Source organism: Panthera pardus, unplaced genomic scaffold, assembly GCF_024362965.1.
Source record: "Panthera pardus isolate Hobbes unplaced genomic scaffold, ASM2436296v1 HiC_scaffold_17, whole genome shotgun sequence".
Lineage (NCBI taxonomy): Eukaryota > Metazoa > Chordata > Mammalia > Carnivora > Felidae > Panthera > Panthera pardus.
This window is the reverse complement of record NW_026526732.1, coordinates 123247631-123273083: the sequence shown is the minus strand read 5'-3', so window position 1 is coordinate 123273083 and position 25453 is coordinate 123247631. Positions and strand designations below refer to the sequence as shown.

At 44.5% G+C, this 25453-nt stretch overlaps 1 protein-coding gene across 1 annotated transcript in view; it reads left to right on the top strand.

Moving 5' to 3' along the window:
• Positions 1-8677, top strand: part of TMEM170B (transmembrane protein 170B) — a 37085-nt gene extending 28408 nt beyond the window's left edge. Inside the window, exon 3 of the mRNA XM_019420116.2 lies at positions 703-8677. Within this exon, the coding sequence (XP_019275661.1) occupies positions 703-833 (131 nt within the window). The 3' untranslated portion in view covers positions 834-8677. The remainder of the gene's footprint in view (positions 1-702) is intronic.
• The last annotated feature ends 16776 nt before the right edge of the window (positions 8678-25453 follow it).

Genomic DNA, 25453 nt, shown 5'->3' with positions numbered 1-25453 from the left:
CAATCATATGGGCTCTGCGACTCCTGGGAGTTCTCTCAGGAATTCTCCTGGAGAACCTCTGGGATTCTTTCATTCTCAGAAGTGTGCATCATCTAAACATTTCTCCCAGAACAGGTGTTGAGTTCATCTTCCATTTTTATTAGATGTCAAGATACTAGTCTCTAAATAACTTTACAGGTGTATGCTTTATTAAGAACTGCAATAAACTACTTTATATGGTAGATTCTGAAATGTAGCAGTCTGCTATTCTGATTATCTTATATGACACCTAAGAATTAATTTTTTAAAAAATTTCTTAGTTAATTTAGAATTTTGATTAAGTTTTGTAATTTTCTCTTTTCACTAATAATTATTAATATATTGCATTGTATGTTGATAAAAGTGGTGATGTCTGGCCAGTTCAACGCCCAGGTGAGAGATTCCAATAGCAAATTATTCCTTTTCTATGAACCTGTTCGGTGCCTAGTGACAGCGTGTACTATAAATACGTATTTACAGTTGAATAGGAAAATAAGAGGCCTGTCTTGCAGTTACGTGACGTGGTAAAGCGTGACTTTTACCCATCCCCGGGAAACTTCCGCGGACGGCTCACAAAATGAGAATGATCGATTGCTGAAATGCAAACACCGACGTCGCCTCGGAGCAGGGGGTCACGGAGGGAATGCGTGTGTGATCTTGTTTCTCTGCCCCTCTCTCTTCCAGGTGCAGCCGTCGCCGGCATCTACAGAGTAGCAGGGAAGAACATGGCCCCCCTGGAAGCGCTGGTGTGGGGCGTGGGACAGACTGTATTGACATTAATCATCTCCTTTTCAAGGATCCTCGCCACACTCTGAGGTTTCGGTGGGAATGTCTCACATCACCGAAGGAAACAGATGTACAGCTTCTCAGAAAACGGCGTTGTTAACGAGCGGGAGTGAAATGGTACCCGAACGTGGAAGGAGCCGGGTCACAAGCGAAGGAAGGCCTTGAGCTGTGTGCAAAGATCGCCCTCTGGTGTTCAAGTGATTGCACTACCGCACTGCACCTTACGTGCCTCCGTCCCGGGCCAGGCGCATTACACTACCGGAAGCTACGAGAGGAAGCACCTTGTTTAGCTGCCAATCAGGTTAACACTGGTGTTGAATCATCGTTGTTAACAGTGTCGTGTTAAGTTACAGGGACGTTTGGAGGAATTGATATATGTGCCAAACTCCTCTTCTTCTTTTTTTGTTTTTTAACATTGATCATGTGACAATTTGCAAGTGTAGATGTAGACGAGTGCTGTGAACCACATCCGACATGAATTCAGGTAACTAGTGAGATTTTTGTCGTGTAACGCTAAATCCCGTATGAGTGCTGAATACCGGATCATTTAATATGATAGGGAAATTACTTGATTTTTCACGTTGAGCGTTTCTGGGATTTAGGGCTTTAATATGTTTAGGCATTATTGTTATTTACTTTAATTTATGTGGAAAATAATACTTAATGGAAAACTAGCTAAACTCTTTTAAGGACTCAAAGTAGACCTGTAGGGTGCATCCTTTCCAGTCACTTAAATAACACTCTTTTAATAGTTTCCCTCCTACGAAACTATTCTGTTGATATGAATTCAGAAACTTTATGGGTCACACACGTTGATTGTAGTTTGTGTGTCATGAAAATATAATTTGGAAATTTTCTTATAACCTTTGTAAGAAAAGAAGTCTGAAATGCATGTTGCATTCTTTGACCCTTCTAAAGAAAGTTTTTGCCATGTGAATCATGGAGAAAACATCTTTATAACTAGTATCTTGGTGGGATTATATTACTTGTTGCACATATCTTGATTTTTGACAAAACATACACAATCTTTAATCTTTCATTCTGGAGTATTAACTATATTTAAAGAGTGGCCTAAATTAGGCTGTGAAAACAAAAAGCCTCATTTGTAGATAAGTAACAAGTAAGTTATATACGAAGAGTAACAAACTATCTTACTTTGGGCATGTGGTAACATGATTTCGCTAAGTAAAAATTGGGGTATATAGTACATAATTTTAAAATTTGGCAGTTAATCTCAGCATATCAGTACAGTCCTGAGCATGTAGTAGAGTGATTCTGTTGTTCAGTTCTTGTTTTATGCTATTATTTACATTTACTAGAATGAAAAAGCCCTGAGCATACAACACTTTAAGAGATTCTGGCAAGATGTAATTGTTTTTAAGAGTACAGGAATAAGGGAAAACACAGAGCCTGGTTGAATTTGTCTCCTACTGAGATTTTTAAAAATACCAGGTATTCTTACAAATGTACTAACTCAAAAAGCCACTGCAGAAAATATCTTAAGGGCAATCCAGAAAATAATCTGCATACTCTAGCCTCACTGTTTTATAAATGATTTGGTAAAAAGTAGTTTTCTATTAGGTCCTGTTCAAATGTAAGAGCTTCATTGCCCACACTACTTCTGTCCACCAAAAAGCAGAATATGTATGCATGATTTACCAGTAAGGAGTTGGGGTAGGGGATACTTTTACCAGTATGGAGGCCAATTTGGGGGGTTTACTAATGCTGTGGCTTGGAAATCTGTTTTAAAAAAAAAAACCAATAAGCAACTATGCATCCCTAGAGATCTTTGGAGTAGATCTTAAAATTGATTCTTTTTATTATGTACAAGCCTAGAATTATGTTCATGTGTTCTTTCTATTCCTGATGTTTTCCCAAATTAAATGTAGGCATACATTTCCCAAGTCGGTTTGATTTCTCCGTTTCTTTCAGACTTGAATTGTGTTCTTTACTTTGCCTATTCTGTCAATAATTTCAAGTGTTCATATTCTTTGAGAGGAATTACTGATAATGTGTTTACATTGTTTCAGATCTATCTACAAAATGGGTATTTATTTCAACATATGGTTATTTCATGATTTAGGAAAGTTATCATGGTAAGGGAATAGGGAGCTCATGGTTTGGAATCCAAAATTAGCCACATTAAATCCATCAAGGTGTGGACCAAAGAGATTTTAACTCCTGTTTTTACTCTGGAATGGAAGTATAATTGGATGGAGAATAATTAGTCTGCAGCTGCCCCATCAGGTTGCTTCACGTGATGAAGTGTGTGTGTGTGTGTGTGTGTGTGTGTGTGTGTGTACTTTGAAACATTAGGGGAGTTTTTGGTTTCTTTGCTGTTTTTAGTTCTTTCCACTGGGATTTTGTGCAACTGTCCCTCTCTTGATGTTTTGAAATGCAGCTGAATAGAGTGAATTGATGAAATTGTCTTAATAGCTATTTCTATGGCGAGATTTTTTTTTAATCGGTGGTTTTCCTACAGAGACAATAGACGCTTGATGATATGTATCTACACACACGTATATATCATTACATACATATATCTAAAGCTGCTATATATGAATATAGTCTAATTGGGAAGCTTTTGTTCAGTGAACGCTTTTCATGTTCTAGTGGAGAATTTTGTATGTTTGTTCAGTTGAGTGATCTTTTAAATAGGTAAGGATGTGTGAGATTTTTGAATTTGGGGAAATTTTTCTTGGTTTAGTCATGCTGGAGACCCTTGTTTGTGATATGACAGAAGCCCTTATTGATGTATTTGGGTGACACCTTCTTAAAATTTATGTGTGATCTAGCAGTAAACTTTCTATGTGACATATGCGGGAAGGAAGGGGGAAATCCTTCAGCGTTTACACTCCTTATTTAAAAAAAAAATGTTTATTAAAATACCACTGACAGGGAAATCAGTTCCCCAAAGAAGAGACCTCTGGCCCAGTGCCCAAACAAATTCTTATTTAACAGACTGATGAGAACTGTCCATAGAGCAGAATTAGTCGGGGGGCGGAGCCATCTAAGCTAGTAAGTAATAAGTCACCCTTTTAAATGCGAGAGGTGCAAGGAATCTGCACTGAGGGGTGACTCCACTGGTTGCTAGGAGGAGGAGATTTCTAGACGGCGGCCCTGTTCGGTGTTTGCGGCTTAGTCTCTCTTACTCTGGATCTCAGTGGATACTAGCCAGTGTTACGGTTTATTACCCAGTATACTTTCTTAGTATTTGCAACGTAGGTTTCCACGGCCCAAAGTAAGGGTCTGTTTGTACTTGAAGTGAGAGCTAAGGAGATGAGCTGCCCTGTATAGCATGCATTTGTGATATAAGGAAGAGGGGTAAGTTAAAATCAGTGTTGTCCAAAAGGTCTTTGTTAGAGAACATCTAATGAAGACATGAGCGGGGCCGCCATGTGAAGCCGACACTCACCAACTGACTCAATTTTGTAAATGTTTTTTGGTGGATCTGCTATCTTCAAAGTGCTGTGCTGAGTATTTCCTGTAGTAAGTACAGGGCTGACCGAGACGGATCCTGCCCTTGAGTCCTCCAAGAGCCGGCAAGATGATTACAAATCCTAAAAAGGTTGGGACACTTGGCTTCCCGAGTTTCGGTTCGAGAGCTCAAGTCCTGTTCCCTCCCCTCAAATTCTGTTTTTCCCAGCTTATCCACGAAAGGAAATATCTGCAACTGAGATCTCATTACTGGGGCAGAGTGGAGAGAATACTAGACTCCAAGCCAGCAACATCGATTTGAATCCAGGGCTCAGCACTTGTTGATGTTTTGTTTGTGAACGCGAAACAGTACATGTCTGGTAGTAAATGACCAATAGATAGTCATTAGAATTTTTTAATTACATTTTTTAATACCAACTGAATACGTTGTTTTATAAAATTCATCTATTTTCTTCAATTTCCACCTTTTCCATGCATATACTTTAAGAAGGAAACTAAAAAGTGTCTCTTAATAATCTTGCTTCCTTTGCCTCCTCTCCATCTCTCTCTCTTTAAAAGTTTTTAAAGTTTATTTATTTTGAGAGAGAGAGAGAGAGACAGAGAGAGTGAACAGGGGAGGGGCAGACAGAGAGAGAGAATTCCAAGCAGGCTCCACACTGTCAGCACGGCCCAATGCGGGGCCCGAACTCACAAACCGCGAGGTCATGACCTGAGCCGAAACCAAGAGTTGGATGCTTAACTGAGTCCCCCAGTCACCCCCCTCTCCCCCTCTTGATTTTGAAAATCAGCAGATACTCCTCTAAGACCACTTCTGGGAGTTGGTGGTGGTGGAAATGGCCAGGACCAGCAGGGTTAAATTGCCAGTCGTGTTCACCACTAGTTAAAAGAGGAAAAGGGTGAGGTAACCGGCGTTGACTCCTTTGCCTTATCCTGCTCACTTCCCTTGGATCATTCAGGCAACATTCACTGAATCTCTCCCACCTGCAGCTTACTGTCCTGGTAGGGACGGGAAAGGGTGTCCTTTAGGAGTCCCATCTTTCCAAGCTGCCGCCCTGGCCTTTGGGCTTCCTGTGTCGGAAAGAGAACTGGGCCTCAGTGCCCACCAAGTCCTTCCTCCCACGGACCAAAGGTGCTCACGCCCAGCCTGTTTGTTTCCAACTTCAAGGAAATACTGCTGTTTTTCATTTATGTCCACTTTATAATTCAGGAAGTCACAAGATGCTAAGAATATTGTCTGAAATATTCTCAAACGACTTCACTCTTGCTACTAAAATGCTTTCCTCTCAGAAAAGTCTTAATCAGAATCTCTTCAGAGAGTCCTTACCTGCTTGTAAGATGTGAAGAACATGGAAAGTTAGGAAGAAATTCTGGTAGGCCCAAATTACGGGGAAGTTGGCAATAAACTTGCTGGGCAGCTGCATCAGTTGTTCCTTCTAAGAACCGGAGGTGAGACTCTCGGTGCTGACAGTTGGCTGGTCATCCGTCAGACCAGGTGGCTCATAACGTCCCCGAACTCCCAGTCCTTCTTATAACGTCTTGCAGGGAGACTCTTCAGGTGCAAAAGGACATTATTTGATTAAAGATGAGAAAGTTTTTCAAGCACGTGGCAGCATTTTGTAGCAGCGGGGTGTTTAAAGATGGGAAGAAAAGCTGGGAGGTAACGCAGGAAAGCCTGGGTGCGCGCGCTGAAGGCCCCTAGGTGATGTGAACACAGCTCCCCCTTGTGTTAGGGTCGTAAACTACACTGTGTGAGTCTGTCTCCTGCACGTTGAAACATGCTGTTTATTTGTGAGGCTTAACTGGCCACAGAGCATTTGAAATCCTAGTACATTTGTGTGTGTGTGTGTGTGTGTGTGTGTGTGTGTGTGTGTGTGTGGTAGGTTTTCCTTTCTCATGAAAGGGTCTCTGTTCGGTGTAGGCAATACAGTGTTTTTGAGGAGGCTGCTGAAATAGTTATCTAAAAACATATCTGTGAATTTGTTTGGGGAAGTAGTGATTAATATATAAAGGATTTTCAGTAAATGTGGGGATGTACCAGTTAATATTTTATTAATGGACAGGAACGCCCACATTCTTTGAGTGAACTGAGCTCTGAGCTGTAACTGTCTTCTCTCCCGCGTTTAGAGGCCTCACTTTTACATTCTTTGCGGCCATTGCACGTATGTTGAACTTACATAATAACGCTTTCTGGATTTTGAGAACTAATTTTGAGTTTCTTAAAAACCTCCCTGTCCGTTCCATACAGATGTCATGTGTTGTAGTTTAAACATACGTACGGTGTGTTCATAGACTCAAAAGCGCTGGTTTAGAAGAAAATGTTCTTAACACCTTATGGGTAGGTATGCAGCTGTAACCTTACCGAAAAATAAATGCTACAGGCAAGCCAAGAGAGCATGAACCTCTTACATGTTGTTTTAGATTACACTCTGCACCTATGTAGATGTTCCTTCAGTGGTAACATAACTGTCCCCTCTTGGGGAACGTCTTTAGGTGTGCAACTGAAACTAGAAAGCAGTGTCACACATACATATAGAAGGAGGAACTATAATTCACACTTACCATAACCGTAACACGTTCTCTCCTAAATACATACTGATAATTGCTAAAGATCATCTCTCGTTTTAGAGCCCTGTACGAATGAATATGAACTTGGTAGTATTGCTGCTGCCAAGTTACTCTTGTTTTTAGATGAAAATATTTGCACATCATCACTAAGTATCTTGGGGGAAGGAACATTTAAAAGTTTTCTCCACGGAGAGCAAAATAGAGGCACTTGTTGGAAAAGTAATTAAAAGTGATTTACTTTCAATACTGGATGAGTTGATGGTCTACACTTTCTTGGTATTTGTGATATCAGATGCATCTACGATGGGGAGTTTTTTTTTACAGTTTTGGCTCTCAACACACACACACACACACACACACACACACACACGAGCTCTGTATATTTAGATGAACAAACAAAAGTGCACAGTATTTTTCATTTTAGTCCTATAACTTGGTAAAATTTGTAGGATTCTACCATGAAGTATTAACCCCTGACTCTAGTCATTCTAGGACAAGGGGATCAACTTCACGTTAACCAACAAAACTGTCTTGATTTAAATAGCAAAAATATAGTTTACCCGAGAGGTATTAAAAACTCACTTTCAAATTGTGTTAAGTCTCAGACCACCGATGAATCATTTAGCAAAACGGTCCAGTTTTTAAAAGCTAAATGATGCGTTAGTGCCTTGCAGTTAAGACACGTTTGCAAAGTGAATGTGGCAGGATTCAGGATTGGCACACTGTCACTGGAGGCTTAGAGGTTAGGGACGGCGTAATCGAAATTACTCCTCGTGGTTTGTAAAGATCAGCCATTTTGCCGTTGACTCTGACAGATGACAGTTCTTCTCATTACGCTTTCGTGATGTGCTATTGGTCTGTATCTTTTTCTTTTTTACAAGAAAGCTTGAGCTGGAGAAAAATGTAGTCCAGACAAGTTAACGTGGGATTTTAAAATTTAGTTTTGTTGGAAACTCGAAATTCTGGTGTGAGCAGTGTCAGTTTTATACTGTAGTTCAAGGGCAGACACTTTATGTAACCTTTAGGCATACGTTTACCATCAGGGATTTATTTTTACTATAGAAATACTTAATGTACTGTGAAGTTCAAAGACGGGAAGGATACATGTTGAACGGGGTAACGCGCAAAAACAAAGGCATACGTGATGAAGTACCCTACATTATGTGAACACGGTCTCCCCCTTCTGTTAAGACTGTAAACTACACTGTATGAGTATGTGTTTGTATTGTGCATGTTTACATAATACATTTAATTTTGAAGGATTATTTTCAAGACTGTGTTTATGTATAATACCTAACAAGCTGTAAATATTGTATACTATTGATTTTTAATTTTATATAAGCAATTTTTTTATTTCCCAATTCATGTATAAATCTCATTGTGTACATAGCGTAATTTCCTGGACAACACAAATTTTGCAGCGAACTTGAATTATCTCAATTGTGGTAAGCATCAGGTTAGCCTTAGAGATGTCGGTCTTGGTTTTAAATTCTTTCTCACCACTCATTTTCTTCAAAGGGCAGCAATAAACTTAACATGTGAGTTATTTGTGACGATAGAAAGTTGGTCTGCAAAGACAAGACCGAGGTTCCAGCCCATTGCTTTCAAGAAAAGATGCACAATTGATATCATCCACTGTCTAATCACAGGACCGTTTCCGAGGCCCATGTGTCTCTCCTCTTTGTAATCGACAGGGCGAACCCTTTCCCGACACACACATGAAACAACTGTTAAAAGCAACTCCAGAACTTCAGTGTTGTCATTACATGAAACTTACTGGGTTAAAAATTTGTAATATACAGTATTTTAATAAAATTTCTGTATTCAATTTCATGCACTTATATATAAATAAACCTGTCTTTAAAAGCTTTATGGGGCGTTTGACTGCTGATGACAGAGCTTTTCAACTCACTCCCTGTAGTCACGAATGTTTTCTCGTACCCTCCTGTCAGTTCTTCTGGGCCGGTTCTGCGTGCGGGTTTTGGAGGGGCACCGAAAAGTAAGCGAGAGGTCCTAAAGACAAACTCGGCTGACTTTACAGTTTTGCCTAGGACCAGTTGGAGGCCACATAAACATCTTCGTCTAAGAACGATTGTCTTGAAAGGCACACTATTGCTTTTGTTAATAAATGGCTACCACTTACTGAGTGCTTATTATGGCTTCAGATACTTCACGTTCATTCTTTAACACTTTCCGGGGATTCTTTAAGTGGATTACTAAGGTTTGCTATGGTAGTCCTTCACAGACAAAGCATTTGAGAAACTTCTCAAGGTCGCACAGCTAAAAATGCTGTGCTGGGGTTTTCTTACTCTATTACCCATAGTTTCTGCACTGTGCTATATCGGTTTCTACAGAGCATTCTGGGAGCTCCTACCTGTAGTAAGATAAAATCTCATTCTTGACCAAGACCAGATGGCATTCTGGGGATTTGAAAAATTATCGACTCAGGATTTGTATCATCAAATGTAATGAATATTTTGAATTTTTGTTAGGGATTTCTAGGGGCGAGGGCTAGGTACCCAATTAGGCTCATCTGTTCTCCTGCCTGAGAAAAGATCGGGACCAACAGAGCCAGTCGCTGTAATTGTTACGAGCCCCGCGGGAGTAACAGCTAGCTAACTTGAAAAACTATGCCAGCAGGGGCGCCTGGGTGGCTCAGTCGGTTAAGCATCCGACTTCGGCTCAGGTCATGATCTTATGGTTCATGGGTTCGAGTCCTGCTCTGTGCTGACAGAGCCTGGAGCCTGCTTCGGATTCTGTGTCTCCCTCTCTCTCTGCCCCTTCCCCGCTCGTGCTCTGTCTCTCTCTCTCAAAAATAAATAAGCGTTGAAAAAAAATTTAAAAACTGTGCAAGCAAAGTGGAGGTGAACTTTTTCACGTACACCAAGATATTCATGTAATTACTGAATTGAAATGTACTTTTTTTCTAGATCGCTTTTTCATTCAACCATAAGAATTATAAAATTATTATTCCCTTCCGTCTTAAAAAAGTTCTTGAGCTAAGTATAAATCTTGAGATTAAAAAGGCATTTTCAGGGCGCTTGGGTGACTCAGTCCGTTGAGCAGCCAAGTCTTGATTTCGGCTCAGGGTTCCTGGGATCGAGCCGCATGTTGGGCTCTGTGTGGAGCATGGAGCCTGCTTGGGATTCTCTCTCTCTCTCTCTCTCTTTCTCTGTCTCTCTCTCTCTCTCTCTCGCTTTCTTTCTCTCTCCTCCCCCTTCCCTCTCCCCCACTCGTGCTCTCTTTCTCTCTCTCTCTCTCTCTCTGTCTCCAAAAATACAAGACATTTTCATTTTGATTCTATTATCTTTGGCTCTTGAAGTATTTTTATAAATGGGTAAACTATCTTTGGGAATTTTGCTATTTACCAAGCATGGAAGAGGAAATGTCAGTTTCAGATTTATTGCCATGGGTGCAGAACAAGAGCAGAAGGAAAGCTAACCTGGGGGAAGGATGCTCAGTTATGGCACTGAGCTCCATGACAGAGAATGGGTCGGGGTCACACTTGTGGAGGAAGACTAGCCCAGACTTACTGAATAGGTACTTAATGCCACCGATATTTTAAAGTTGAACCCTTGTTAATTGGTTTTAAGGTACAGGGAGAAAGTTTAGCGGGACCTGTTGACAGATCTTTGAGGAGTAGAATTTGGGTTCACCTCCAGCTTCTAAGGGAATCTTAACAGAAGAATCTTCCCCATTCCACTGTGCTTGTTGATCTGCCATTAATTTCTCCATTATTCGTTGTTATCAGATATCTTTCTTTCGGCCAGTTTTGTGAAGAGCTTTCAGGCTCAGAGAATCCTGGGGACGGATTTGCAAAATGGAATCCCATCAGTTGGTTTTCTTGCGCAGCGAGAGTTTCATCACTAGGTGGCGCAGTGGTTCTATCTTATTTTCCCTGCTTTTGTCTTCGCCATTACCTGCAAACTCCACGGGCGCTTTTGGATTCCTTTCCGTAGGATACATCTGATGTTCATTGTTTCCGAAAAAAATACGCGTGAGGAAATTAAATATGAGAACAATCAAGAGCTACAGGTTATCGCCAACCAATTTAACTTGCCAGAGAACGTTTAAGATCGCGTTCAGGGATTATTTGCAAATCAGAAAAGCACATTAATTGTACGATTTTGGTAAGTCATCAGTCTGGACCTTGATTTATGTATTTTTCTCAAATTTGTTATTCTGACTCTTAACACAAAATGTTTTTTTTTTTTTTTAATCTAATAGCCAATATTGTAGTAAGAGTTACAGGGTTGGTCAACTTGTTGGAAAAAAAAAAAAAAAAAAGCAAATACACCAGCGTAACGCTATGGGCCTTGTATCATGAGACTGGGTTTAAAATTCCTGCTCTGCCATTTAGTATTTGAACTTGGCCAAGGGTTTTCACTTCTGTGACCTTTAGTTCTCTCATGTTGCACATGATGGGTGCTCAGCAGACACTCTGTGCCATTGGCTTCTCCCTCTTGTGTACTGAGTGCACAAGGAAGGGGATGTCCTTCTAGACTTTGTGCTGAGTTTTGGTAGTAAGCCCGGCTAGCTATGTGTTTCAAAGTTTGCGTACAACACACAGGGCATTTCCAGAGAGGGCTTCCTTCACGTTTAAACTGTCCCACGGAACCGTGTGCTGCTTTGGCAGCAATCTGCTGAGGGAATTTTTCAGAAACATACCTCAGTAGCAAAGAGCCTGGTTAGGAAGAAAAAAAAAAAAAAAAAGAAAGAAAGAAAGAATGGCTAAACTTGCCCAGCAAGCAAATTCCTTGCATTCCGCAAACCAAATACGTACAAGATGAGGAAGCCAAAGCAGCCAACATAAATTAAATCCCCCCCCCCCCCCCCCCCCCCCCCCGCCCCGGCGATGGCTGTGACTCTCCTGTCAGCTGTGCCCAGAGCCCTCAGATCCTGTTGTGAGCGGGGGTTCGTGGCTTTGTTTATTGTTCTGCAGAGACAGCCTGTAGTTCAAACTCAGGGAAGTGTCGGTCTTTTCAGCTCTAGAGTTTCAGACCTTAAGAGCACAGAGGGAGGGAGGCAAACCGTAAGAGACTCTTAAATACAGAAAAGGAACTGAGGGTTGATGGAGGGGAGGTAGGGGAGAGGGGAACATGGGCGACGGGCACTGAGGAGGGCCCTTGTCGGAATGAGCACTGGGCGTCGTAGGGAAGCGGTGAACCACGGGAATCTACCCCTCAAACCAAGAGCACGCTTTACACACTGTTATGTTAGCCCATTTGACAATAAATTATATTTTAAAAAAAAAAAAAAAGCCTCCTTACACAGGGTGGTCTGCAGAAGCCATGCAGAGAAACATGCCCCTGCGCTCAGAGTCCTTGAGAAGTCGAGACTGAACTTCAGCGACCAGAGAAGGTACCAACCAGATTTTCATAAAAAGACACTTCTCCCCTTCCCTTTGCTTATTTTTTTTCCAGGGGAATTGGCGTTGGTGGGTGAGCCCAACTTGGGATACAAGACACTTGTGTTATCTTTGATGCCGCAAACAGGAGGAGGGACAGAGATGGTGGGAGATGTAGGGCTGAGGGAGGGACATTTTTGAGAGACTTGGGACTTTGGAAAGCTCTGTGCATGTTGACTGACTGGGAAGGGATCAGATCTGGGACTTCTCCCCAGTTCTGACCCCTTGTGCACATGAGGCCCCATCTCTCTATGCCAGTTTCTTCTGGAAACAGATCAGCTTCTGTTGTCTTCTCTTAAATGCAGGTTGAAACTTTCAAGGGGACAGCATCAGTATAGATCCATCATTCGCGGACTTTCACGGACCCAGATGACTTTGGAATCACGAATTTGACATTTGCCATATCATATCTGTTGTAGTTCCAAGCTTTAGTTCATCTTTAGATTTCTTATTTGGAGCTTGTTTAACTTGGGAGGCTTTTTGCAAGATGAATGAGAAGGGATGAAATTTTCAAATCTAGAGGCACCTGGGTGGTTCAGGCAGTTAGGCGTCTGGCTCTTGAATTTGGCTCAGCTCATGATCTCGCAGTTCATGGAATCAAGCCCTGCATCGGGCTCTTCATGCTGGGGAGCCTGCTTGGGATCTTCTCTCTCTGCCCCTCCTCTGCCCGCCCATGTGCACTCTCTCTCAAAATAAAAAACATTTGTCGGGGCGCCTTGGGTGGCTCAGTCGGTTGAGCGTCCGACTTCGGCTCAGGTCATGATCTCACGGTCCGTGGGTTTGAGCCCCGCGTCGGGCTCTGTGCTGACAGCTCAGAGTCTGGAGCCTGCTTCAGATTCTGCGTCTCCCTCTCTCTCTGACCCTCCCCAGTTCATGCTTTGTCTTTCTCGGTCTCAAAAATAAATAAACATTAAAAAAATAAATTAATTAATTTAAAAAAATAAAAAATAAATAAATAAATAAAAATAAAAAACATTTGTAAAAAAGAAATTTTTAAACCTGAAGTATAACATTTTTTTACAAGTATTTGGAGGAAATACGTAAACCCTTATTATTAATAAGATAATCTTTAAAACATTTTTTTTGATGTTTATTTACTAACTTTTGAGAGAGAGAGAGAGCATAAGTGGGGGAGGGCCAGGGAGAGGGAGACACAGAATCCGAAGCAGGCTTCAGACTCTGAGCTGTCAGCACAGAGCCCAGCATGGGGCCCGAACTCATGAACCTCAAGATCATGACCTGAGCTGAAGTCAGACGCTCAACCGACTGAGCCACCCAGGTGCCCCTAGGGTAAGCTTTATAATAATGTTGATATTCAACTTTTACTCTGAAACCATTTTTCACACCTGTGATCTCACTTTATCCTCATAATTTGCTCTTATTTGAGGAAAAGATAAAATGCTTTAATTTTTTTAAATGTCTTCTTCTTCTTCTTATTTTTTTTTTTTTAAGTCAAAGCCATTTACCTGAATAAACACAGGTATTTTATGGGCAGCTCTTTGGACAAATGCTGATAAGAGCAGACTGGGAATGGCCACAGCATCCTCATTGCCTGGAGTCAGGTAATCCTCAGAGGCCCAAAGAGATCCCCTTGAAAACTGATTACTTCTTGGATAACCCACGACTAGCTCATTCTTCTTCCACAATGCTTTGGCTTAAGACATTTTAAGAAAGGATGCAGAAGGCCCATATGTGTTTACTCGAGACCTTATTGGGGAGTTAACCTGTTCTCTTCCATCAGAAATATCTCCCTTGCGATGAATGTGTTTAGTCCTAAGACTCACACACCAGTGTTGATAGAACGCTCATGTCAGTAGACGTGCCGCCATCTTTAACTAAGGCTTTCCCAAGAGTTAGCTCAACCAAGCAGGCCATGACTTTCATAAATAAAGTGGCGTGATTGTCAAAGATTCTTGATTCACCTTAACGGGTTCATTGCACGCCACAAATTACCTGGACTGGGAAAGTTGCCACGTCAAAGCAAAACATTGAGTCTGCCTAGACATTTTGCGTTCAAAAGAGACACAAAGACAAAGGTGTAGTTTGGGTATCATAGGGATGGGAAGTAGGGACATCCGTGCTCCAGGGACATCCTTAGATCAGGGCCTGCAGGATGTCAGCAGCGGGCTCGTTGGCTCTGATAGGAAGAGTCGACAGCACGAATCAGGATTAAGTGAAAACATATCCACCCGTGACATCAGGAATCCGTTTGTGGCATTTGAAATTGCGTTGGGAAAATTATGAAAAGCTCGAACCAAAATTTAGATTACAACAGTGCCCATAAATAAAGATAGGCTCAACATTCTGTCAGCTCCTTCACATGGGAGGAAACAAGAGGCAGAGATCATAAATCAGTGAATAAGTCCCAAGGAATTTTTGCCTGACATTGAAATTTGCACCACTTTACAAATATTTTATCTCTTAAAGCGTTTCTTTCTCAAATGTACATCAATTGTCTTCACTCGCTGCCGTCTCTGGAAGGGGAGCAGAAGTGGTCCAGTGTCAAAGGATTTCTTTACATGCAGAATACAGAATTGAGATGGATCAAGAAGATAAGATTTTTTTGGCAAAAGAATAGCCCCCAAAAGTTTACAAAATAAGCCCTTGAAATAGGTTTTGTCATGGGGGTGCCTGGATGGCTCAGTTGGTTAAGCGTCTAACTCTTGATTTCAGCTCAGGTCACGATCTCACGGCTCATGAGTTCGAGGAGCCCCGTGTCAGGCTCTGCACTGAGTGTGGAGCCTGCTTGGGATTCTCTCTCTCCTTCTCTCTCTGCCCGCTCCCCTGCTCTCATGGGCATGCATTCTCTCCCCCCCCCCCCCAAAATAAATAAAATAAACTTAGAAAAAAAGAGAAAGAAACAGGTTCTGTCATAGGATCAGGGCTTCTTCCATATGCTGAAATGAGAACGATCAAGCTAGAAATAACTAAGAATTTTTTTCTTAACTATCCATTTAGTGTCTTTATTATTAGAAAATATCCGATGTCCACTTCAGAAATACATCAAATCATTTGGGAAGGTTCCAGTTTTTGGATGTGTACCTCAAAAAGAGTTCTGTAGTTATCTTGGCTGTGGATAATTCAGCCTGGACTTCTTTTGTCCAAAGCTACCAATAACTTGGGCTTTTAAAAAATATTTATTTATTTATTTATTTATTTATTTATTTATTTATTTAATATGTAATTTATTGTCAAATTGGTTTCCATACAACACCCAGTGCTCATCTCAACAGGTGCCCTCCTCAATACCCATCACCCATTTTCCCCTCTCCCCAACCCCCCCCTCCATCAACCCTCAGTTTGTCCTCAGTATATTTAAGAGTCTCTTGTGGTTTGCCCCCCTCCCTCTCTGTAACTTTTTTTCCCCCCCTTCCCCTCCCCCCTTCTGGTCGTCTCTTATAACTTGGGCTTTTCATACAGTAAAACTTTGGTGAAATAAGGCCCAATTCCCAGTCTTGCAGTTTTTTGAGCCACAAGGAAACATGGGTTTCACGTAAATATAAATAGCATTTATTAAGTGTGTTCCAAACATCGCTAATTGGGAGAGGCTCTTGAGAAAAAGAATTCCCTGGACAAGTAAGTGATAAAACTTTGCCTCTGTATTCCTGACTTGCAGAGTCACAACTCACACAAGCATATTAAATAAGGACTTTGCAAAGCTCTAAGAACCCTATTTGGCTTTGCCTCGTTGCCGTGAATGTTCTGAAACGTGTCTAGGGCAATAAGAAGAAATCTCACTAGCTGACTCTGTGGTCTTCTGGAAAGCACTTCCAAACATTTTTAAATTTCTACCTGGTGGGGGGCGCCTGGGTGGCTCCGTAGGTTAAGCATCCGACTTGGGCTCAGGTCATGATCTCGAGGGGTGTGGGTTCCAGCCCCCCGGTCGGGGCTCCATGCTGACGGTGTGGAGCCTGCATGGGATTCTCTGCCCTTCGTGGGATTCTCCCTCTGTCTCTGCCCCTCGCCCACTCACGCATCCGCTCTCAAAAATAAAAACAGAACTTAAATAAAAAAGTTTTTTTTTACCTGCTGTGCTCATCCCAAAGATGTCTGCCTCAATCACACTAAATATGAAGTAGAGTTTTAATATCTGAGTCTTAACCTAAGTTTTTGATCCCCACCACCCCGTGCCGCTCCTTGCTGGCTTCCGATATATGCTGACCTTCCGATTCCTGGTCCTCCTCCCGGTCTCTGGCCGTGGGTGCCTTCTGGGCCTGACGATGTCACGTTTGCCAGATGCATGTCAGGCACTTCCTAACTTGTATGTCCTTCTGGGGCTTCCCTGTCCCCAGTCCCCTGGCTGGCATTTACTCTCCGTGACCTACTCATATTCAATGGGACCTTCATGTAAAATTCAAGGTTGCATCTGGCAAATGTCAAGTGAGGGGGGCAGGCTAAATGTCACAGCGTTGCCAGGGGCTGGGAAGGTCAGGGGCGGCTTCGCGAGGAGGAAAAGGATGCACACGGATAGTGCAGGGGGAAGAAGAGTGGAAACCCAGGTGGCGATCGGGATGTGCAAGAGAGTTGCAGACAGGTGCGGGGGAAGCAGGAGGCAGCAGAAGGTAGGGCTGGGAGGCTAGTGGACACCACACGGAAGAGCCCTGAACTGGGCCCATGAACTTGAATTGTATCCTCTAGGCAGAGGGAGCCATGGAAACGTTCTGAGAACGGCTGTAAAAGCCCATCTGCAATGAGAGGGGAGGAGAGGGGTGGGGTCCTGGCGCCTTCCCATCCTTCCTGTGTCTGCTTCTAGCTACTGGATGACAAAAGCGAGGGCTTTGGGTCCAAACCCTCCACCGCGTCCCTCCTAGTTTGGCCACTTAGCGTATGATCTTGGGAAAATGACTTCATATCTTTGTCACTTAGCGTATGGTCTTGGGAAAATGACTTCCTATCTCAGAACCTCAGTTTCCGCACGTGTGAAACGATTTCAAGGTACCTCGTTGGGGACTAGTTCTTGTCCGGGGGACGAGTTCAGGCCTCGAAAAGGGACTGTGCTCTGGGAATAAACCACGGCTACAGATGTAGCTGGGAAAGCTGTGCACCTGGCCAGCGTCCGCAGCTTGCACAGCCCCGTTTTCCAGAGACATCGATGGGCTGTGCGGGCCCGTGGGACCCCCTGAGCCCGCACAGCCCTAAGGGCCCACGGCAGAGATAATCCTGCTGCTGGGGTATTTTTTTCCTCTTGAGTTGCTGTGTTAGTGCGGTTGCCCAGGAGCCCCTCCACTCTCTGCTTTCTACATTAGCAGGAGAGGCAGCCTGAACTGTCCTTAAGAGAAAAGCGGCCACCTGGGCTGGCTCTGGGGAAGGACTTCTTAAAACCCAATCTGCCCAATTACCTCCCATGCAAAGGAGACAGTCAGACGGAGGTGAAACCAATTGACCCCGACCTGGCAGTTTTTGCCGAGAACTGGAAAACTGAAATCCCCTCGTGGCTTTTCCCTTCCTTTTTTCTGAAGTTCGTTAGCCGGGGGAGGGACTGCCGGATGGGAATTGTCTGTAATAGCTCTCACCCGGACACGACTTGGGGCCCAAGGTGTTGCAAATAAGTAAAAGTAGGCTCTCGTCTGTGAGGGTTTATTTTAAACAAAAGACACTTCGTAAGTAGTTATTAGCGGCCAGCATTTTACGTTCCTTCTGTCCTTATCCTGTCTCTCCACCCATCGGGATTTTTCTAAAATTGGTTTTAACCCCTCACCCCAGACTCTCACTTTCTGGAACTAAAGGCCTCATCTTACTCTCTCCTCATGTGTAGCTTCTTTATCAAGTCCCTGTGGTCCCTTTATCAAGTTCTTTGGTCCCTTGTTCCCGCTCCTGTGTGTCTGACACCCTCCAAGCACGGCACCCAACACTGTAGCCTATGGGGTGAGGGGAGCTGTGCCCGGACTTGGTCTTGAGGCACTTGAGTAGGCTCTGAGTTATAGGGGAAAAGCCAACGGAGAAGGAGGGAAAGATAAGAGAGACAGAGCCGGGGATGGAGGGAGGGAGAGTGAGGGAGGGGGAGAGTGTAGCCCATAGGCTACAGTGTTGGGTGCCGTGCTGGGAGGGTGTCAGACACACAGGAGCGGGAACAAGGGACCAAAGAACTTGATAAAGGGACCAAAGAGACTTGATAAAGAAGGGAGGGAGAGAGAAAGAAAGGGAGAGAGGGAGGAAGGGAGGCAGAGAGAGAAATGGAGGAGAGAGAGGGAGAGAGAAGGAGAGAGAGAGGAGAGAGGAAGAGAGATTGAGAGAAAGGAGAGGCAGAGAAGGAGGGAAAGAGAAGGAGAGGGGGAGGGAAGGAGGGAGAGAGACAGAAGGAAAGAGAGAGAGGGAGGGAGAGGAAAGGAGGAGAGAGAAGGAGAGAGAGAGAGAGAAGGGAGGGAGAGAGAGACAAAAGGAGGGAGGGAGAGGGATTGTTGGGGCAAAGTCTCAAAGGAAAGCAGGAAAGAGAGGAGATAGCCTTTAGAAGGTCGCACATGGTGGGAGAGGGAGAAAGCATTGGCCTTATAAGGTGTCTCTTGCAATGATATGGAAGAAAGGGATAGAAGACTGTGTGTGTCTGCAGGCAAGTAGGTACTGTTGATACAATATCTGTATCACCTTATTAGGAAATCACCAGACACACCCTCCTAGTGGAGAATGGCAATCTCTTTGCCTTTAAGAAGGAAGAGCCTTGGAGCTTGGGTTGGGTCTTGCTTAGTTCAGTGATCTCTCTGGGGGCCCCTGATATGCCTGTTGACTGTGCATTTTCTGGTCTTGTGGGGCCTGGGGTAACTTTCATAAAGAACATTTCAAGTCAACACTTTCATTCTTGTGTGCCCCCAGAAGCCCAAATCCCGCTAAAATTTTACAGGCTGTATTTTGTCTCATCAACGTCCCTACTGATTAATTGCATTTATAATGAAATATCAGATCTTTCAAATGAACTCGATACCAGCGGGATTGTTAGAATATCTTCGTGGATTTACAAATAGGTATTTAGGGGCCTTCAAACGCTAGGCAAGAAGCAAACTACACAGAGCTGGATCAATAAATAGTTTACGGAGCAAATCATTTGTTTTTAGTGTAAACTGGTAGAAAGTTCCTCAGGAATGGTCTCCGCGGTAGGTGCACAGAACATTTTTCTCTGTTTTATTACAAACACTAAACAGCTTAAAGCTGCACTAAGACCTTGGGGATCCATTAGAGACATATGTTATGAGCCGTAGATTTAGATAACAGTATCCTATCAATGGAAGTTTCTTGAATTTGACAACCGCTGTGGTTACCTAAGAGGGTAGCTTTGTTCTCGGGCCAACACTGGTGTCCTCGGGGGTAAAGGGACGTAATGCGTACAATCTGCCCTCAAGTAGTTTAGGAGAAAATATATGAGGATGGGGGGGTGGGGTCTGGCTTCATGGACTTCGGAGGATTCTTGCTGAACTTGGACGGTGCAGAGACAAACACAGAAGCCCAAACGTCAAAGCCTAGTTGAGAAGAGAGTTCAGGAGAACCTGGACTTGAGTTTGGTCCAAGAGAACTTCTGTCAAATGGCCAGCAGTGGTTTACAGAAAGAATAATGTGAATTGAGTTGAATGACAAGAATGAGTTACTCTCTGCAATTAGCTTCTTTTACTCTGTACACCCTTTACTGCCAAGGCTGACCTTGACCAAACTTCAGTTAGGCTCCTCGGAGCCCTCTTTTCGACTAGGCCTCCAGATTGGCCCCCTTCCTGGATTTGGCCTTCCCAGCCCAGACTTAGCAAAGAATCCTGCGAGGTCATCTGGCAAGAGTGCCCTCATCTTGACATGTCCTCTGAGTAATATCGACCCACCCCTCCCCTCCGCCCTCCTTCCTTGGGTATAAATCCTCATGTGTCCTTGCCTTATTCAGAGTGGAGCCCAGTCTCGCTCTCCCTTCTGCAATAGTCTTGGGGAAAAAGAAAAGCTTTCATACCATTTTAACAAGCATCCGAATAATGTTCTCCTTAACAGCACACCTTGGGTCCCAGGTCTTATTTTTATGGAAATGCTGAGACAGCTCCCAGCTTGGATGGAAGTGCTTATGGATCTAACAGGGAGAGGGAGTGTTCCACGGGAAGACAGGCGTGCAAACAAGTAAATGGCAAGTTAAGAGCTGTAACGGTGGTTGGAATCAGCTGCTGTGGGAATCCAGAAGACAGGAGCATTTACCCTGAGCAGGTAAACTGAGCTGTGTACTAAAGAAGGGGCAGAATTTTGCCAAGTAGAGACACAGAGGCAAGAATATTCGAGGAGGAGAACTTTGAATGGGGTTCTTCCATGTCTTGGCTCAAGCAAGTAATTCCGCTGGTAGGGACTCCAGGTACTATTTGGGGGTCCCCCTCAAATCACTCAATGGGGCGCTCAGCTGCTATGTCTACCCTCGGGGGGTCAGGTGCACGGGCATCTGGAGACCCTGCCCCAAGGGAAATGCTCATTTCCACAGCCCGCATGCAACAGCGCCCTGCCCTTGCTGTTATAAAGGGATTTACTAAAAAGGAACTTTGGCCCTGTGGTTTTAAAGGTCAAAGGAATGTTTCTCTCTTCCTTTAAAAATAAAATCTTTCTTTTGGTTCTTCTGGAAGTTACGGAGAAGACCGAAGGGGGTGAAGAGGGAAGGAAGAAGGACAAGAGACATTTGGCACTGGAAAATGACTGGAAAATGACTCCCTGCGTATGGAAAATGTTTTAGTAGTTTCTCTGAGGCAGGACTTGAAGCAAAGAAATCATGCAGAAAAGCACATGGAAAATCAAGCAAAATATTTTTAGCTAGTTGACCTTTTTTGTAAGAGTAGTATCTCCTTTATAAGGAAAAATTACCCGAAGAATGTTCTGGTACTAATAGTTGGAAGGGAGGCCAGAGTGGGAATAAGCCAGAGGTAAAAATAACCAAGTTCATGGTACACGTTTGTGGGGCCTGGGGGCGCAGCACCCCATCTTTCTGAACTGGGTGATACTGGGGCTCTGTTCTTGCATCTGGTGTCACTGCCTCCCTTGCCCTGCCGGGACGTGTCTCAGAAGCACGGCTCCGTTCTCAAATGTTCCCTTCCAGCTCCCTCCCTCCCTCCCTTCCTCCCTTCCTCTACTCATTTTTCTTTACTGTGTTCAGGAAAGGGCAGCACCTGGGAGGTGGTCTTGAGAACACAGTCGTGAGAGTCACAATGGTCTGAACTTGAGTCCAGGCTCCGCCTACTCTATGAGTGACCTTGGGTAAGTTACTTAACCTCTCCGGGCTTCCGTTTCCTCATCTGCAGGCTGGGAAGGATGGTAGTACCCACCTCACAGGGTGGGTGGGGATGGTTAAAGGAGAGAACAGTACGAGGGAATTCTCAGGACAGAGAGGGGAGCTCTGTAGAAACCAGACTGACCGGCCGCTCGAGGGGAGAGGAGTAGGAGATAAGCCAGCTGCTGGGGACGCCCCATCCGGCTCTCATTTGTCTTTCGTGCTTTCTGGGTTCATGCCAGCACGCCCTGGCTTTACTCTCTTGTACCTGGGTGGATTGCTCTGACAGAATAAACTCTGAGCTAATCCCACTCTGGGTTCGGCCACATTCTCTGCTAACAGGTTCTTTCTCAAAATCTGCCACTGGCCCTGGAACAAAGCCAACGCCAAGTGAAATTATGACGCATATGGGGCTTGGCTCTGCTCTTGTTTTGTTTTTGCTCCTCTCTACCTCCTCTTTCTGCAGGTTTCTCCACGTCTTCCCTGTCCCCAGTACCCAGGGGTCTTGCTGTCTAGACGCCTTTACTGAAGTACCTTGTCCAGTTCCGTCTTCTTCCTCGTTTTCCAGAATGGCTTTTCCAGGCAGCCTGCCCCTGCTGTCATTTCCTGGGACAGGAGATCCACAGGTGACCAATCCACGCAGGTGACCGCATGAACGGCCTCCTTTTCCTGGGGCCTGTCTTCTCATTTGGATGTGGAAGGCACACCTCTTCCAGGGAAATGGTAGGCACACATTTCCAGCACACCCCCAGTTGTACCCATCACGTAGGAATTCCTTTCTCCCTTGCAGTTAGGTTGGCTCCAGCCACACCGGGGTCGCGACTCTCAAGAGACCCTCAGCCGCATAGAGGGCCGCAGGGCCGAAAGCCAGACAGGTCACAAAGCAGAGGTGGGAGTGTGGACAGGCCATCCTGAGACAGTGATCTGGTTGTACCGGGGGTTTTCTGAGTCCAACTTTGCTGCTTGGAACAATTCCTGGAATGGATACAAAGTCTTTTCCTCTTCTCGGAAAGTCTCGTTGAACTCACCAGGGCGGCTGGAAAGGAGTGACCCTCCAGGGTTTGCATGCTGGGATTTCAAGGGCTCTGAGGGGTCTAGATATTCCGTGTATATTAACATTCTTTCCTCTTGAGTAGGTAGGGATTTCCAAGACCTTCTTTTCCCCAAACCTGCCAAGACCCAGCCTCACCTCTAATGGCCCTCCTCTCACTCAGCCTTGACCTTGGCCCATCCAAGGGGGCCCCCTCGGCCCCCCTCACCTGCCTGCTTTCTTTGCTTGTCCTTTCCTCCTTCCTCTCCCCTCTTTTAAGGAACGACCTTTTCCTCTGCCTTTTGAAGGCCAAAGCCCTAGTCTCTGACCTTGACATTGAGTCCTCCTGCAAACCCCACTGACTTGATTCTATTATCTGTGCCTTTTCCTTTTTTGTCTTCTGATGCTCTCCCTACAGATGACTACAAATAGTCTCACATGTGTGCAGTCTTCTCGAAGGGGAAAAACCTATGCCCCTTCCTCCTTTGAGAGGCTGCAAGCCTCCCTCTCCCTGCCGACGACAAAGGGCTTAGAGGTGGCATTTGCACCACAGCCCGCTCTTGCTGAGCTCACATCCCTCTCCTGCCTCCACAGGCCTCCAGGATGCCGAGCCCAAAACGCTCTGGGTCACTGTCCTTATCCTCATCTCATCCCTGCTATGCTGTCGTATCCCCTTCTTGAAACTTTCTCTTTCCCCATTACAGTGGTGCTTCTCCACTGTGATTTTTTTCTCTAGCTCTCAAGATCATTCTGTTTTCTCTACTGTGTTCTCTTCTCTCTTCCTCCTTCTCAATGTACAGCGTCTGTCCTGGCATACATTCTGTTTTCTTTCTGTATACTCTTTTTTTCCCCTCCCCACCGTCTGTCCATGACATCTAGATGGGCACGTTAAAGCCTTACTTCTTCCCTTCCTCTCGTCTGGTCAAGAGGTGTTTATTAAGCATCTTCTGTGGGCCAGTCACTGTACCGGGACATCGAAAGAGCAATTACAGTGACACGTGGCAAGGGCAGTGAGAGGTACAGGGCATCTCGGTACAGAGCTCCTGGGAGGGCCATCTAAATCACCACGGGGCTGGGGAAGATGAGGTAAGGCCTTCCCTAAGGAAGCAGCCTCGAGGGGAAGCTCTGAACAAGCTGGAGAAACGAAGGGTGGGGACGGGTGGGGACAGTGTTCGGGGCAGAGTCTGCAGGATCCATGCGATGGAGCCTCAGGCATTTCTGCCGTCTCTTCACCTCTGCTCCGTTCTTGTCTGCTCACATCTCCGCCTGATGAGATGTCCCCTTGTGACAGACACTTCAGGCAGGAGGGGTTCCCGCCCCTTCCGTGCAGATCTCAGGAAAAGTCACATCAGTATCTTTCTCCCAAGCTTCCATAACGTCGTAGCTGACTGCTCTCGTTGGCCCACCCTTCACATGGGCTCCCCCTCTGCAACATCTGTCCTGTCCTTCCCCAACTGCCGTTGGCCTGGAAGAGTCCCCTGTTCTTCTAGCCCTTTCTTCTGCGCCGAGGCCTCCAGTCTCTTCCTCACTCAATGACCCCACATACTTCTGTTGACAGATACTTCCCCGAAATTCGTTGTTAGTCATTTCACCCGTTTCCTCAAAAACTGTCAGATCACCATAAAATAACTTACCTGACTCTGACGTCATGCGCTTTCGCCATCTGACTCAATGGAATATTTCAGCTTTCTCACCGTTCATGTCCAGTGTGGGGCCCGGGCAAGGCCGCGTGGGTGTCGCGACGGGACTAGGCGTGCACTCTGCTTTTCCCCTCCAGGATTTGCACAAACAGTCCCCCTGTCTGCAATACCCTCCTTTTCAATGAACTTTTTAAGAATACGTGTATTACAAATATGAATGTTGACAGAGTTCATCTATGTTGTGGCAGATGTCAGAATTTCCCTCCTGTATAAAACCGAATGATATTGCATCGTTTGTATAGACCGCGTTTTGTTTACCCATGCATTCGCTGAGAGACCCTTGGGTTGTTTCCACCTTTTGGCTATTGTGAATAGTGCCGCCATGAACACGGGTGTGCAAACATCTGTTCTCGTCCCTGCTCTCAATTCTTTTTGGTATATACCCGGAAGTGGAGCTGCTGACTCATAGGATAATTCTATTTTGAATTTTTTTGAGGTGCTGCCATATTGCTCTTCAAGTAACTGTATCATTTTACATTCCTAACAAAGGTGCACTGGGATTCCAATGTCTCCACATCCTGGTCAACATTTGTTATTTTCTTTCTTTTTATAAAAAAATTCTTAATGTTTATTTTTAAGAGAGAGAGAAAGAGAGAGAGAGAGAGATTGAGCACGAGCAGGGGAGGGGCAGGGACACAATCTGAAGCAGGCTCCAGGCTCTGAGCTGTCAACACAGAGCCCGATGCGTAGCTTGAACTCACGAATGGTAAGAACGTGACCTGAGCCGAAGTTGGATGCTTAACAGACTGAGCCACCCAGGCACCCCTCTTTCTCTTTTTTTAAATAGTAGCCATCCTAATGGGTATGAAGTAGTTCCACAGTCTCCTTTTGAAACCCTTTTGGATATTTTGAAATATCCTCTTAATATTAGTAGATTATTTTCGTATCTTTATTACTTAATGTTAAAAACAAGACATACCCATTAGAACAAATTCAAAGAGGGGCACCTGTGTGGCTCAGTCGGTTAAGCATCTGACTTTTGGTTTCGGCTCAGGTCATGATCTCATGGTTCGTGGGTTCCAGCCCTGGATCAGGCTCTGTGCTGTCAATGTGGAGCCTGCTTGGGATTCTCTCTCTCTCTCTCTCTCTCTCTCTCTTTCTCTCTCTGGCCCTCTCTTACTTGTATGGTCTCTCTCTCCCAAAATAAATAAACTTAAAAAAAAACATATTCAAAGATTCCCTTAAAAAAAACCCAAAACCAAAATCAAAACACACACACACACACACCAGAAAAACAAAACAAAACAAAAACCCTGCCAGGCATTGGAGTTGCTATAATATTCCTTTGGCTGCTCTTCTCCAAA